Consider the following 16084-nt stretch of genomic DNA (forward strand, 5'->3'; position numbering starts at 1 on the left):
CAGTGGAAAGGCTTGTGCCAAGAGAAAACATTTTAACGCCTTTCGAAAATGGGAATATTGAGTGGAGGATCTGAGATGGGCAGGGAGAGAGTTCCAGAAAACCGGGGCAAGTGTAGAAAATTTAGTGCCCTCCCCATTTTTTTCGCCTAGAGCGGGGAACTGCCAACCGATGCTGGGAGGAAGAGCGCAGCTCCCTGACGGGGGCATAGATTTTAATTTCCGAAGAAATGAAGGCACGGGCTGCGTCAATCTGAGCCTGAAAGGTGATACAGCCCATCTTGAACTGTACTTGCTCTCGAATAGGGAGCCAGTGCAAGGACTTAAGGAGAGGGGTGACATGATGGAACTTGGCAAAATTATAAACCAGGCGAGCGGCCTGGTTTTGGACCAGCTGTAATCGCCGCAGACTGTAATCGGGCATACCACAATATAGTGCGTTACCATAATCAAGGCAAGAGATTACCATAGCTAGGACTATGAGTTTTAAAGCAGAAAATGAAAAAAAACTAGAAACTTTACGGATAGTGCGAAGTGAAAGGAAGGAGGAGGACACCACTGAACTAACCTGAGAGTGCAGAGTGAGTTGGTCGTTCAACTTAATCCCAAGAGTTTTCACAGAGGAAGATGGAGAGGGGAGGGGACCCAGGGAAGGGGGCCAAAAAAGAGGGGTCCAGGGACTGGAGCAACCACCTGTCAAAACCAGCTCATTTTTGTCTGGGTTTAACTTCAGGTGGTTGTAATTCATCCAGTCCCGGATAAAAATCATAACAGACTGAAACTTAAACATAGAATCAGGGGATGGGGACAAATTAAAAATAAGCTGAAGGTCATCCGCATAATTGTAGACGGAGACCTCCATTTGTTGGAGGGCAAAAATAAGAGGGGCAATATACAAATTAAATAAAAGGGGGGAGAGAGAGGAACCCTGAGGGACCCCGCATTGTACCTTCCGGAAGTTCGCCGAGAAGTCGCCCAGACGCACTGCCTGGGTGCGGTCCCTCAGGAAGGAGGACAGCCAGACCAAGGCCGTACCTCCAATCCCCGCCGCCCTGACACGGGAAAGTAAGATGGAATAGTCAACCGTGTCAAAGGCGGCGGAGAGGTCAAGGAGGACCAGGGCCTGGGGATGGTTAGTATCCATACCCTCCCTGAGGTTGTCAAGGACCGATAACACAAACGGACTCCGTAGAGTGTGCGGGGCGAAAGCCAGCCTGCCGGGGGGCTAAAATGCCATTCTCCTCCATAAAAGTACAAAGCGATCTGGTCACATGATGCTCCAGTACCTTCCCTAGGAAAGGCAACAAAGAGATAGGGCGGTAATTAACGAGAACGGAGGGGTCCGCGCCAGGCTTCTTAAGAATGGGGACAATGATGGCCGATTTAAGTGGTTGAGTCACAATGCCCTGAGACAGTGAGCTATTAAGGAAATTGAGGGGGGGCTGAACGCAGACCGAGTAAATATGCTTAAGGATGTGAGCAGGGCAAATGTCTAAAGGGGAGCCTGATTTAACCGTGGGGAGAAGGGATAGAAAAGATTCTTCCGTCAAGAGGGGGAACGAATCCAGACGTGCCCGGACTGGCGGACACTGAGGGTCAACAAAGGAGGGAGAGGGGGGAGGGATATTGGCTTTAATATTGGAAATTTTGTCCAAAAAATAAGTATTAAGGGAGTCACATAAGGCCTGGGAAGGGGAGGGTTTTAAGGTGATTCTGTCGGAAAAAGCAAGATTGTGCACAATTGAAAAGATTTCTCTAGGCTGATTTTCGGCCGCCAGGATTTTTGAGGAAGTAGGCAGTCTTAGCAGCCAAAATAGATTTTTTGTATTGAGAGAGGAGAGTAACATACTGAGTTTTGAGGTAAGGGCAGTACTCTCGCCTCCAAGCCCGTTCTGCGTGGCGCACAGTTAATTTTATGGTCTTCAATTCCTCATTAAACCAACGGTTTGCGTCATTCGCACGCCTGGAGGACACCCGCCTAAGGGGGGCGACCGAATCACAGCCTGTCAAAAGCCAGGAGCTAATGGAGTCAGCTTGTGCGGAGGACGACAGACCGTGGAATTTAGGACTGGATACAGAGAGTGTGGCAGATAGAGAAGCCACATCCACCTGATTCCAGGAGCGTGCCCAGATGTTTTTGGGAGGGAGGGGCTTGGTAGCTAGACTGAGGTGGAGGGAAAAGGAGATCAGGAAGTGATCGGACCATGTGCAGGGGGAAATGGACAGGGAAGTAACTGGACAACTAAGGGACCATACCTGGTCAAGGGTGTGACCCTGAATGTGAGTGGGGGAATGAACGTGGGAGACAAAATTAAGAGAACGAAGGGTATCCGAAAATTCTTTGGAAGTCGAGCATTCTGCAGGATCTGAAGGCCAAAAGTTAAAATCTCCCGATACCAGGATAGAGGAGTTGTTGACCGCTAAGGTGGCTAACAAATCTAGGAATTCAGAGAGAAAATGTTGGGAGGGTTGCGGGGGCCAACACATAAGCAGGCAAGTTAGTGGAGCTCTAAAAGACGGAGAGCGGACAACTAAAAAATCTGACAGTCCAATAGAAGAGGAAGTTATAGACTGAAAGAAAAGGTTAGTACGAGCAATCAAGGCAACGCCGCCGCCAGGCTTGCCGGAGGGTCGGTCGGCGCGCAAAGCATAATATGAATCAGGAAGAGCAGCCAGGAGGGAAGGGAGAGAGGTGTCACAGAACCAGGTATCCGTAAGAAATAGGAGATCCGGCTTGTGCGAGTCCAACAAAACAAAGAGTTCATGAGAGTGCTTTACTGCTGACCTGGTGTTAAGATAGTAAATGGATAGGGCAGCAAGCAAAGGAGAGACAGGAACAGCGCAAGACGAACCGGTGGGGGCAGAAGGAGGGGAGGGAAGGGACGGGAAGTAAGGGAGTGAACAAGAAGGTGTCAAACCCAGCCTGCCGATGTGTGAGATCACAGAGTCGGCCAAAGGCCACGAACCTTGAAGGTTGCAGAGCTGCACAGAGGATTATTGTGCAATCTGGGCGTGGTGGGGTGCCCCTAGGCCCTGTCGGCCGCGGACGGGCGCAGACGGGCTTGACTTAAGCGCGACTTCGGCGCGCCTCCGTCGCGCCCGCTGCGCTCATCTGCTGCGCGTCCGGGTGGCCATTGCAATTTATGGGATAGCCCCACCCCCAGCTAGACCGCAGGCAAGCGGCAGCGCCGGGATCCAGGCACTCACCAAAGATGGCGCCTGCCCTCCACTACAAGCGGCACGTAAGCCGTGATGGACCGGGGCAGGGAGGCACACCCAAGGGAGGAGGCAGGTATTAAATCACCCGCAGTGCTACCCGGATAAGTCAGGCCATACGATGAGGTAAGTGCAAAGTAGATAAAAAATATGAGAAGCGCTACGAGTTCGCGCTGACACAAAGATAAAATACCAGTTTAAAATTGGGAGACAGAGGAAGAGCTGCGCGCTGCTACCCTATTGCAATCTGTCCTGAAAATGCACAAGCGGGTCTTCGCGAGTGCTGCCACCACCCTTTCGGATACCGTAAGGTGCCCTGCACTTCTAGTCAATTTATGGGATAGCCCCACCCACCAGCTAGACCGCAGGCAAGCGGCAGCGCCGGGATCCAGGCCCTCACCAAAGATGGCGCCTGCCCTCCACTACAAGCGGCACGTAAGCCGTGATGGACCGGGGCAGGGAGGCACACCCAAGGGAGGAGGCAGGTATTAAATCACCCGCAGTGCTACCCGGATAAGTCAGGCCATACGATGAGGTAAGTGCAAAGTAGATAAAAAATATGAGAAGCGCTACGAGTTCGCGCTGACACAAAGATAAAATACCAGTTTAAAATTGGGAGACAGAGGAAGAGCTGCGCGCTGCTACCCTATCGCAATCTGTCCTGAAAATGCACAAGCGGGTCTTCGCGAGTGCTGCCACCACCCTTCCGGATACTGTGGTTGGCAGGGAATCCTGATTGAGAAGGTTGTTGCGTTCCGGGTATTCAATGAGCTGTTGGTTTATGGCTTTCTTGAGTACTTTGGCTGGTTAGGGGAGCAGGGAAAGCCATCTGTAGTTTTTGAGGTTGATGGGGTCAGCTGAGGGTTCATTTAGGAAGGGCTGACCTTTGCATGTTTCCATCCTTTCAGGAAGGTTGTTGTAGAGATTGGGGTGTTCAGGATGCTGGTGAGATCCATGCTGATTGGGTTGGTTCTAAGTTTGATAAGATGGTGGGGACAGAGGGTTGGTGTACGTTCCAGAGCGGATGGATGACATGATGGCTGTGGTGGTCAGGGAGGTAAGTGGAGATCAGGTGGTAATTGTTGGGCCAGTGTTCGCTGGGTGGATGAGGTTGTCAAGGCTGAGAGTGTATGGGGGTCGAAGTTGATGTAGATGGCGACCATTTGGCAGTGGAAGTAGTCCAAACAGTGTGTCGCAGAGTCGTTGGGATGGGTGATTGCGTTCTTTGTGGCCTTCGGGTTGGAGAATTCCTTAACTATTTTGAAGTGCTCCTCCATTGGGTTGGCTGCGGTATCAATGCGGGTTTCTCTCTTGGCGTCCTTGAGGTGCAGATGGTAGTTGCTGAGAGCTGCTTTTTGAGGAGCTCTGTCGAAGGGGTTCTTCGTGACGAGCCATTGTTTCTTGAGTTAGTAACAGTTGCGCTTGGTGCAACTGCTACCAACACTGTATCCCACCATACACTCATCAAGCGACTTTACCACATCGAGATACAGGTTGACACTTTTATTTGGACTGCATCCTTCCTCACAGTTCGAACCCAGAGAATCCGCCTGCCACCCTTTGCATCAAAGATCATCATCTGCAGCATATCTACGCTGACGACACCAGCTCATCCTCTCACTCTCAGCAGACCCCTCCACCACTAGGACCAACTTCCACAACTGCCTGAAGAACATCGCTGACTAGATGAAGACCAACTGTCTGAAACTTCGCACTGACAAGACTGAAGTGCTGATCTTTGGGAACACCTCCACGTGGAAGAACACCAAGTGGACTGCTGAACTTGGACCGACTCCCACACTGCCAGACCACGCCCACAACCTAGGCATCATCCTGGACAACAAACTCAGCATGAAATGACAGATCAATATAGTCTCCGCCTCCTGCTTTCACACTCTGCATGCTCCGAAGGTTCTCCAAATGGCTCCTCTTCAGTACAAGGAAAACGGGCACTCTCACCCTAGTCAGAAGTTGGCTGGACTACTGCAATGCACTGTGCGCAGGAACCACATCCCAACTCATGAGACTCTAAACGATACAGAACTCAGTGGCAGGACTCCTCTTCAACCTGCCCAAACTGACCTATATCATCCCTCACCTCAAGAGCCTCCACTGGCTCCCCGACGAGAAAAAAATGCCAATTCAAGATGCTGACATGTAAAATCCAAACATATATGTCAATCTTTTTAAGTACACAACACCCTACCCTATGGGCTATCTAAGGCCTACCTTAGGGGTAACTTATATGTAATAAAAGGGGAGTTTACGGCTTGGCAAGGGGGTTTAAAAATGCATGCAGGTCTAAAGTGGCAGGCCTGGGACATGTTTTAAGATGCTACTTAAGTGGGTGGCTCAATAAGTGCTGCCGGCCCACTGATAGTATTTAATTTACAGGACCTAGGAATAATAAGTAAATTAAATATGTCAACTGAGTATAGGCCAATGCAACCATGTTTTAGGGGAGTGAACATAAACACGTTAGCACTGGTTAGAGTCCTAAGGCTAATAAAAACAAATTCAGACAAACGTGCAGGGTAAAGCAAAATGTTTGGGAGACACCCTGTAGAGTGGATCAAGTCCAACATTTACCAACTGCTAAATTAATCTGTTGTAACAAATTGTTTTAGTTCATCTGTATCATTTTTGGAGCGAGCCAGCCTAGGTGAGTTTTTATTATGTCTATGACTAATAGGAAATGCATTATTTTGTAGGATGTTGCTGAGATGTTGGACCCAAGTTTAAAGCCAATTTTGAGTAAGGAGATCTATCGAAGAGGAGGACAGGACTACATCAAGATTGGAGATTCAGAAATAGAATACAACCACAATTTCAGGTGCTATTGTCAAGTCATGAATTTAATTTTTGCTCTTGCCTATTAACAGTTTCTGAAATTCCTACATTTGCTTCGGATTACACAGTGTGCTGCAAAAGGTCCTGTACATCAATGGCTTGATTGATTCAGCTCTGCATAAAGAATATCTTTAACCCTTTTTGTGCGTCTTCAATCAGTAAAGATTCCAGGAATCGTAGGTTGTTTCCTATCAGTTGGTTCATTATGATGATACCCCACATGTGTGTGGGGGCTAATTACTTTATTTGGTAGACCTTGATAGTGGGTAGTAATCAGGAGAATCCACTGGGTATATGACTTCTTTATTCTCAACCTTCATTTCCTATTGGAATGGACTTCTCCCACTAAAGGATTAGGCTATGCCTTTTGACTCATGTATAATGCTGACGCTGCTTAACACCATGCTGTGAATCTTGCCAATTGTTTGACTTAACACCATCAACTCACTCTTGGAGAGTTTTGTGAAGGTACATCAAGGGTAGTAAAAAATGTATGAGGTGATCCTAAAAATGAAGGTAGATCTCATTTGAAATCTTATTTCGTAGATCTTTCAAATATTTCTTTCAAATATCTAAGCGAACATAAAGTGAGTGGTCCAGTGTAACATAAAGTGACTGGTCAAATTCACAACTCTTTGTGGTTCTGTAAAAATCCCACCTGTGTTTTTTATTTTAAAAAAGCAAAGCAATGGGAGTAAACTGAGTTCAAAGATTTTAGTTCAGATGATCTTGCCATCATAAGCAAAAAATAAATCAACTCTCTTGAGCTGTACGAAGGTGCTTAAGACCTATCTGTTCACTAGTTAGGGATAATACGTGAACATTGACATTTGGCCATACAACCGCTCTTTTTGTTTTTCCTAAGTTCAACTTCTAGAGGCAACTTGTCGTGAGTTCCACATAAACAAAAAATAAGAAGTGGTTTCCACTGAAAAGGATATTTTTTATTTACTGGTAACTTTGCCACCATTTAATTTTGATTTGATTTGATTTTTATAAATGCAGACAAATACCATGAGGCATCTTGGTGCTAAGTAACAAGGTAATAAAAGACCAGAGCTATTTTTTAATAAAAAGCAACCTTTTTAAAGACTTAGAGAAGCTCACAGGAGAAGAAGCAGTTTTTATTTCCAAAGGAAGCAAGTTCCAGCTCCGAGTGGCACAGACCACAAAGCTCCTGCCATCCCAAGAGGAGTGTTTGTAAGATGGCACCACCAGATTTCTGGCTGCGCTGGACCAAAAAGTCCTCTCAGGAACATACCTTCTGAGTTTTTGGAATAGCTCCCCGCCACATATTACAGCAATCCCTTCTTTAACTGCTTTTAGGAAGGAGATAAAAACCTGGATATTTAACCCATATAACTGCCTCTAACCGGCCCTTCAGATGGCGCCAAGACACCCTTGGGTATTCACACGCTTTAGAAATTCCTAACATAACATTAGAAAAGCTGGACCTAGTCCCTGAAGCTCTTTGCAGGTAATACAGAGTGCTTTGAACATTATCCTCTTATGGACAGGAAGCCAATGTAGACTCACTAAGACTTGTGAAGCAGAGTGGAATCTCAGGATATCCATCAACATCCTCGCCGCTGAGTTCTGAAGAATCTGAAGATTTCATGTTTTTTTTCAGGGGAACTTTTGACATGTTCAGACACAATCCATTACAATAGTCCACTCTGGACATTGCAAGGGCCAGAACAACTGTTTTCAACAGATTAGAGGGAAGGAGCTGAGCTATTTTCCCGATCAAACTGAGCAAAAAGATTTACTTGATCCTTATAAGTAAGCCTATCGTCGATCAGTACTCCCAGATTTTTCACCTTTTTCACTGACACTGGAAGCGGACCTAAATCATCTGGCTACCATGAGGGGTTCCAGAAGGAGATGTTATTTCCAAATAAAATTACCTCTTTTGAGAGTTCGACTATAGTTATCCATCCATAAGCTGACATCTCTCATACAGTTTTGAAAGATATAATTTGGATCTGGGCCATTCCTGGGGAGAGAAACAACATTTTGGGTGTTGTCAGCATATGATACTATCAACCACCCAGATGATTTCACCAGAACTGCTACTGGTGTTACAAAAATGTTGAACAGTGTCAGAATCAATGATCCCTGGGGAACACTGCTTGTCAAAGAAAAAGATTGTGAAGTAAATTCCCCCAGGGACACCGTTTGAACTCTCTCAGTCAAGAAGGATCTAAATAGAGCCACACCACTGATCCCCGTGCCTTCCAGCCAGTCAATCAGAAGATCATGGTTGACCGTGTCGAAGGCTGCGCTCAAGTTGAGTAAAATGAGGGCTGCATTTCCCCCTCTGTGGACTGTAGCCCTGATCATCTCAGTGGCCACAATAAGGGCTTATTCCATGGAGTGTCCTTAATGGAACCAAAATTGGGAATAATCCAGCAGCCTATTATTATTTTTTTTTTAAACGATACCTGAGAGTTAATTTCCTTTTCATTCAGCTTAGCTACAAACAGCAGCCTAGAGATTGGTCTATAGTTGTCTTTGAATCTAGAATTCTATTTCTTCAGCAACAGCAGAATTGATGCAGATTTCCAAACTTTTGGGAAAATGCCAGTCCTGAATATAGCATTGAAGATAGTCGTTATGTTATGTTATGTTATGTTATGTTAAATTTTCTTTTAAAGCGCTCGTACACTGATTAGTTTCTTGGCGCTAACTTAGAAATTTTGCTGGAGCCTATGTAATTAGCAGTCAACCAACTAGTTATAAGCTTAAGTGAATAACCAGGTCTTAAAAGTCTGCGGAATGTAACAAATTCAGTGCATGTTCTAATATCTATGGGGAGTGTATTCCAAAAACTGGGGGCCAATACTGCAAACCTGCAACCACCTATTCGTTTTCGTTTATAAACGGGAACTGTTAAGAAATTCTTATTGGCAGAGCGTAGGCTCCATGTAGGTATGTATTTCTGGACAAGCCTAGATATGAATTTAGGGCTAGCACCATACAAGGCTTTGAAAAAGAGACACCCAACTTTGAACGCACATCTTTGCGGGATGGGGAGCCAATGTAGCTCCTTCAGAGTAGGCGTGATGCGTTCCCATCTAGGTTGTTGGGAAATGATCCTCGCAGCCTGATTCTGAACCATCTGCAATCTTTTTATGAGGTAGAGTGGCATGCCGAAGTAAAGAGAGTTGGCATAATCCAGATGGGATATTACCAGGGTTAGTGCCACCTTGATTAAGGCTTCACGAGTAAGTAGTCTCCTAATCTTCCTTATCTTCCTCAGTTGGAAGAAACAATTGGAGGTCACAGCTCCTATCTGGGACTTCATAGTAAGATCACTATTAATGATCACTCCCAAGCTTTTGGCTGAGGAAGAAGGATTAGGTGGAGAGCCTAATTTACTTGGCCAAAAATGTGCATTCCAGGGGTTCAAAGAACCACCTATCAGAACCACTTCTGTTTTATCAGGGTTCAGTTTTAACTGGTTTTGGTTCATCCAGTCACGTATATGTAACGTTGTTGCCTGAAATTCAGATATCGAATCAGATGAATTATCGATTGAGAACACCAGTTGCAGATCGTCCGCATAATTATACGTGCACACCCTCCTATCTTTCAAGGAGTGCAGCAAGGGAAGAATATAGAGATTAAACAGGTGGGGGGACAGTGAGGAGCCCTGTGGCACTCCACATGTTGTTGCCATTTTGGGTGCAGAGAATTGTGAAAGCCACACTGACTGAGTGCGTTCCTTTAGAAATTACTTAACCCAATTGGATGCTATCCCCTGAATACCAGCTGTCCTGACACTGTCGATCAAAATACTATGATCGACCATGTCAAAAGCTGCCGACAAATCCAGCAGCCCAAGGCATGGGGGGGGGGGGGCATGTCCGGCTTCTCTCTGAGCGTATCCAGTACAGTAAGTATTACTCTCTCGGTAGAATGGGCTGGGCGGAACCCTGCCTGGTTAGAATCAAGATACTCCGGCTGCTCAATAAATGTACAGAGACATTTGGCCACATAGAATTCCAATATTTTGGCCAAATAAGGGAGCAGGGATATAGGCCTATAATTGGCCAAGTCCCCAGGATCCGCACCTGATTTTTTTAGCAAGGGGACAACTATTGCTTCCTTAAAAGCTTTCGGGACACAACCCTGTGTTAATGAGTCATTGAGCAGAGCCAAAGCTGGTCCTGGTAAGGTAATAAAAATTTCTCTTAAAATGTGAGGCGGGCAACTATCTGTAGGTGATCCTGACTTTACTTTAGACAAAAGGTCCAGAAAGGTCTGATTATCAATTGCTGGAAATTGCTCAAAAGAGCAAGAATTTTCCAACATAGAGGGCGATCCCTGAAGAACAGGACAACAGGGAATACTGGATTTTATTTTCACAATTTTATCAATGAAGAATGAGTTGAGAGAGTTACAAAAAGCGTGGCTGGGAGTAGATTTTAATGTAACTCTATCAGGATTGGATAATTCATTCACAATGGCAAATATCTCTTTAGACTTATTTGAAGAACAGGCACCTTCACAAAGAGCGCCAAAGCTATGGTGTTCCAATTAACTTGTACAGGCCAGTGTTATTTGATGAATCTATACAAGATTTGGTATACCATCAGCATGGCTAGCTTTGTTACGTTACGAGCATACCTGTAAATGGAGGGAAAGTTAAGGGGGTCATAAAAGTTGGCTAGTAACTTTGCCATCTGATGACAAATCTGCATGAAATTTGCCAGAACATTTTACTCAGAATAGGTTTGTGATATAGTTTGGAATAAATAGTTTATTTCTTGAGATATTTGCATTACAAAAAGGTTTTATTTACAGATCCATCTACAAGGAGGATCCAGCAGTATATACTTTGATTGGAATTTCTCCAGTTGGCCGGTGCCACCTTCGCAGACCCACATCAGTCTGTGCAATCTGATTGGCTTGCCATGAATACATTGCAGCTTCCAGCATTATATGATGCAAGATATCCAAAAACACTTTCAGACCCTGTATTACAGAAAAGAAAATTGTTGGAAATCTAAGAGGAGTGGTGAGCATGCTCTAACCCCGTGTAGGATCTGCAGTGGTGCCATAAAGAAAGATACTCCCATTAAAAATGACTATCTATAGTTTTCTCAACAGTAACTATGGACCCTGTGAAAGGACCTGTACATATACTGGCTGCAATGTTCCTGCTTGTTAGATTGGTGCATACCTATTCGGATTCAATGATATACAACAATAGTATGGAAAGAAGCAAAATGTATCTGAGTGATCATTCTTCAACCTCAGGAAGGTTGTCTGGTGGTTCCATACATGCTGTGTCACAAGAAGTACTCCCTAGATGGCCTTGTCTGCCTCAGATAGGTTAATGGGCTAACTAGGACAGTCATCATAGAAAGGTGGTATGCCCTATGTGAAGTATTTGCACCATGATGCTTGGGGAAGGAAGCAATTCCTTTTGTTATTTTATTCCCTCACAAACCCTAGTGGTGTCATGCTTCATCATCGGGACACCCGGACGCCTAGAAGTCAGGGTGGGCTCGACTGTATTTCAGGGAGCGCTTACTGAAATAGTTTTTGGCCAGGGGGGATAAAGATTAAAAATCAATGTCAGATCCCAGTTTCCCTTTATTCTTGGATCTGGCAATGATAGTAAAAACAATGAATTAATGGTCTGAAGGGAATTTATGGTCCTAAGACCCTATTGCCAACATGTTTCTGTCCCTTGCTGCCCCATAAAAGGTGCTTGGACTTTCATCAGGGCGTTACCCCCTGGAAACTGGGTTAGTAAGAGAATTTCCCTATACTGTTCCGCGATAAGGGCAGATAGCTGCTCCTTATATAAACATGACCTTTGTCGCCAGTTATTCATTCCATCTGTAAGGGGAACAAAGACAAAGGGGAACAAAAATACACCTTTTTGTTGTATTTAGATATACCATTGCATGAATCTACTATGCATTTGTGCTCATACCAACGTGTTTCAACACTTCTGTTGTACGTGAAACCCAAAAGGAATATGCCCCTGGCTATTGCATATTCCTACAGCCACATACCACATACCTTGTAGCATGTGCAGTCAAAAAGTGGCGATCTTATACCGCATCCTAATCTCATATACTCAAAAGTGCATGATTGAATTAAGTCGGTAATAGTATGCTAAAAACACACACACACAAGAACGAAAACACATGAAATGCACCCTCATGCTCACTTCTGTGATGCTAACAATACATTCACTCTCACTGTGATTATCATTATTATGTTACAGCTTACCCCGGTTTGGGAGAGGATCTACTCCACGTAGGACCTCTTTTACACGGGGTAGCCCTGTAGTCAAACCCTGTTGGTAAATGGGATTTCAGGAGTTTCAACGTAACAACCAGGAAGACAGTACGATTGCCGTGTAGATATATCACATATGTGACATGGCGGCAAAACGATGGTTGTTTGGGGAGTAAGAAAAAGTGAAAAAATGCCCGCAAGGGCAAATGCACGCGTTAATATTCGGGAGCCCGTTTTTTCAACATACCTTCTTTTTCTGTTCGTCAGTAGTCTCTACTTACGCCAGCAAGGGTCCTACCCCGTATCCACACCTAGTAGGTCGAGGATCCCGACGCTTGGAGTAGGCATTGCCCCAGTAGTAACGTCTTTTAAACTAAGTGTAGAAGATCAGTTCGGCTGAGCGGCCCGCTTCCGGGGCTGTATAGCCACGCCCCTAAGCACGGGAGAGCATGCGTCTGCGTACTCCGGGCGAGAGACTGGGAAATGTAGTCCCTGTTCTCATTTTGCGGAGTTACAACAATGATGAACCTTATTGACAGACACAAACAGAAGGGCTCGCTAACTCGTGGGCTAAGAATATTTGGTAATTCCAACATGCTCACATCGCTATTGAAATTTTTTCAACAGCCCCCTTCATTTTATTTCTTGTGTCATCATTAGTATGTTGTATTGCGGACATCTGTCCTTAATACACTATGCAGATACCTGACGTTATAATTGAGTTAACATATCTTCTGATCTTAGTGTCAATTTCGGTTGCTGAAGTGTATGTATGTTGTTGTTAAAGTCAAGAGTTTATTGCGTTGTACTGATCCGTTGAAAAAGTACTCTAGATGTCAACATACACCCAGTAATGGGTTGTGGGGCTCTCGTTATTAACATGGTCTAAAATCATTGTGAATAGTATTCGACAGGATTATGACTATCAATATATATACCGCAACTGAACCTAGAATTTTCTTTTTCTATTTCTGCCATGGAGAACCAGCACCTCAAGTCGTTAGAAACTGTCTGAATCCACCCCTATCTATCATACGTTCAGTTAGTAAAGTAGGGTGAATAATTCCTGGGCAGGTTAGTACCTTGTTGTCTTTTATTTTTTATTTACATGCTACCTTGGATGCCAAAGAGCCACTAGACACCCTCCATCCCTGATACCCTTAAGGAGCCGCACTTCCCTTGGCAGTAAGCAGTTAGTTCACCAACATGCTACATAGTGGGATTTCATCAGAAATTGTCGCCCATTTTAAAATGTTGTATAAATGTTCATAGTTTGAACGTAACATTTGATAAAACATTTTATAAGTGACTAGCAGCCCGTCCCGACGTTGTCCGGGTATGAAATAGAATGCGTGTAATAGGCAAGGGAAATTTATTTTAAAATCTCGCGGTGGAGAACATTTTTAGCATGAAGTGTCACAATAGTTAGGCATGTGTGTGCAGATACTGTGTGTACCTCGGAGTAAGAAGTATTAGCAGATGTCTCTAGTGTGTACGTACTCCACTTCCGTAGGTAAGCGTGTGTGAAAGTGCATTCAGTTGTAAATTTCGTGGCCCCGCAGGCACGCTGAATCGCGTCATCCCCCGCTTGAGGCCCGGCTCCAGTTTTGTTTGATGTTGTGCTTGTGGTGTAAAGTCGTTGATGCAGAGAGTTGAGTGGGTGACAGCGCGTGCTGGAGACGCTGCACGTGTGGGAAATTGCAGTCAGTTCAAAGGTTAGTGTCCCAGCAGGCGCGCTTAGTCGCATCATCCACAGCCTGAGCCCGGCTCCAGCCCTGGTTGATGTTGTGCGCCTGGTGTCAATTCGTTTAAGCAGTGAGTTGAGTGTGTGACAGCGCGCAGGAGACGCTGCAGTTAGTTTCCCCGCAGCACAGTCCTTTATGCAGAGAGTTGACTGGCTGACAGCGCGCAGGAAACTGTGCAGTTATTGTCCCCGCAGGCACGATCAGTCGTGTCTGCCCCTGCCTAAGCCCCGGCAATTGCCGCGCCCATTGGCCACGCCCCTCGCTCCCGCGCATTTGCCGCACCCATTGGCTGTGGCCACGCCCCCGGCCCAAAGCACACGTTTGTTTTCCACACGCCCCCAACGCATGCTTTTTTGGGGGGGGATGTGCCGCGCGATTGTTGCCGGTTGTCGCACCCATTGGCCACACCCCTTGCTGCCGCGCAATTGCAATTGCCGCGCCCATTGGACTTGTTCACGCCCCCAGCACACGCCCCCAGCACAACGCACACGTTTAAGGAACGCTATTTTTTTACGTCATGCCGCGCCCCGCCCACGCCCACACCCACACCCACTTTGCTGGTAAGGTTCTTTTACCTTTCAAATGTATATGGTGGGCATCTGTATAGCCTATGTCTTCTGCTGCAACTGCCCTTTCCAATGCTGTATTGGGTGTTGTGATTGGTGCTGTGGTTCCTGAGATTACCCGCCTCAAAGGTTTGGGCTCTCACTTTATAATATTAGTATAGATATTTACTTCTTTATGTGAGAGCATGACAAATAGGGGGAAATACAACTTTTAGTGAAACAGTTTTTCATAGTTTGACACAGGATTTGTAGACCTGCAGATATCAGCAGTATGGGCTAGGTAAATGTCCTATCACCTTAAGTGTATCTATGAATCCGTAGACGCTTTAAGCATGCAAATAAGAGTCCTGGATTCACAGTTATGTATAGAATGAATGGATTCCAATTAGAAATAATGTGCAATGCAAAGGTCTTTCTTCCACACTGTGCCACCAGTCTTTATGTTCCTGGGCAAAACGCGGCTTCCAATGTTCTACATATAGCCTCTTACCTCGTGAAAGGACCAACGAGGTCTGATCCCATTATCCCCAGCCTGAAAGATCTACAAGGGTTGCTTCCAGATGCTAACATTCACTATAAAATTGCTTGTATCACCCAAACAATCATACACTTAAGTATGTACACCTACTTGAATAACAAACGCAGGGCCTGTGGAACGACAAGAAGTAGCAAGAACCGAGCTTGTATGACTCTGGAACTCTGAAATACAAAAATTCAAGACTAACTATGTTTGCTCATACTTGACTGACTATAAACTGTGGTAGCGCATGCCTGAAGACCTGAGGAACAACAACGCTCTCCATTTCATAAGTAACCTGAAACCTCACCTATTCAAGACTGTTCTATAAATACTTTCTCCTGGCCAGTTTGTGCCCCTCTTCAATATCAAGCTGACAAGTTTTCTGCACCATTAATCATCCTGCTTTATTCACTGAATTACTATCTGGTTATTTGTAAAGTGCTCTGCTGCTCGTGTGGCTATGTCAACACCATATAAATACTATAAATTAGTAAACAAGCGAATAAAACATAATACCAGCCAGGTCAGGGACCGTAGGATGGCTTCGTATTGAGATTGTTCATCCCTAGGCTAGTCAGAATATTTTGTGGGGTCTGTGACAAAGAGCCAATCACTTTGGTTCGTAAAAGAGTTTTTTTATTGCACAGAGTGAATAAATAAACCTCATGGAGACATGCGGTTGTTTCAGTTTCAACTTAGAGTCCTTATTTTATGCATTGACTTATTTGGGTTCTAAGGTTTCGCCCATACTAAGGTCTCTCTTGCTAATGCAGACAGTATCATGACCATCCAATTAACACAATCATTTCAGCTTCCATCACACTAAACTATCACCTTTCAGTCCTTTTGGGGATTATATACTCATTCGGCTGGCAACAGAGGTGTAGTTATGGACAGGATTGCAGGTGCATTAACACCAGGGCTGCACA

The 16084-nt window shown here is 45.2% G+C and overlaps 1 protein-coding gene across 1 annotated transcript in view; it reads left to right on the forward strand.

The window, feature by feature from the left end:
* DNAH14 (dynein axonemal heavy chain 14) overlaps window positions 1-16084 on the forward strand; it is a 1144348-nt gene that overhangs the window by 910797 nt on the left and 217467 nt on the right. The window contains exon 69 of the mRNA XM_078647362.1: window positions 5925-6046. Within this exon, the coding sequence (XP_078503488.1) occupies window positions 5925-6046 (122 nt within the window). The remainder of the gene's footprint in view (window positions 1-5924; window positions 6047-16084) is intronic.

This window comes from Lissotriton helveticus, chromosome 6 (genome assembly GCF_964261635.1).
Source record: "Lissotriton helveticus chromosome 6, aLisHel1.1, whole genome shotgun sequence".
In the NCBI taxonomy this organism is placed as follows: Eukaryota; Metazoa; Chordata; class Amphibia; order Caudata; family Salamandridae; genus Lissotriton; species Lissotriton helveticus.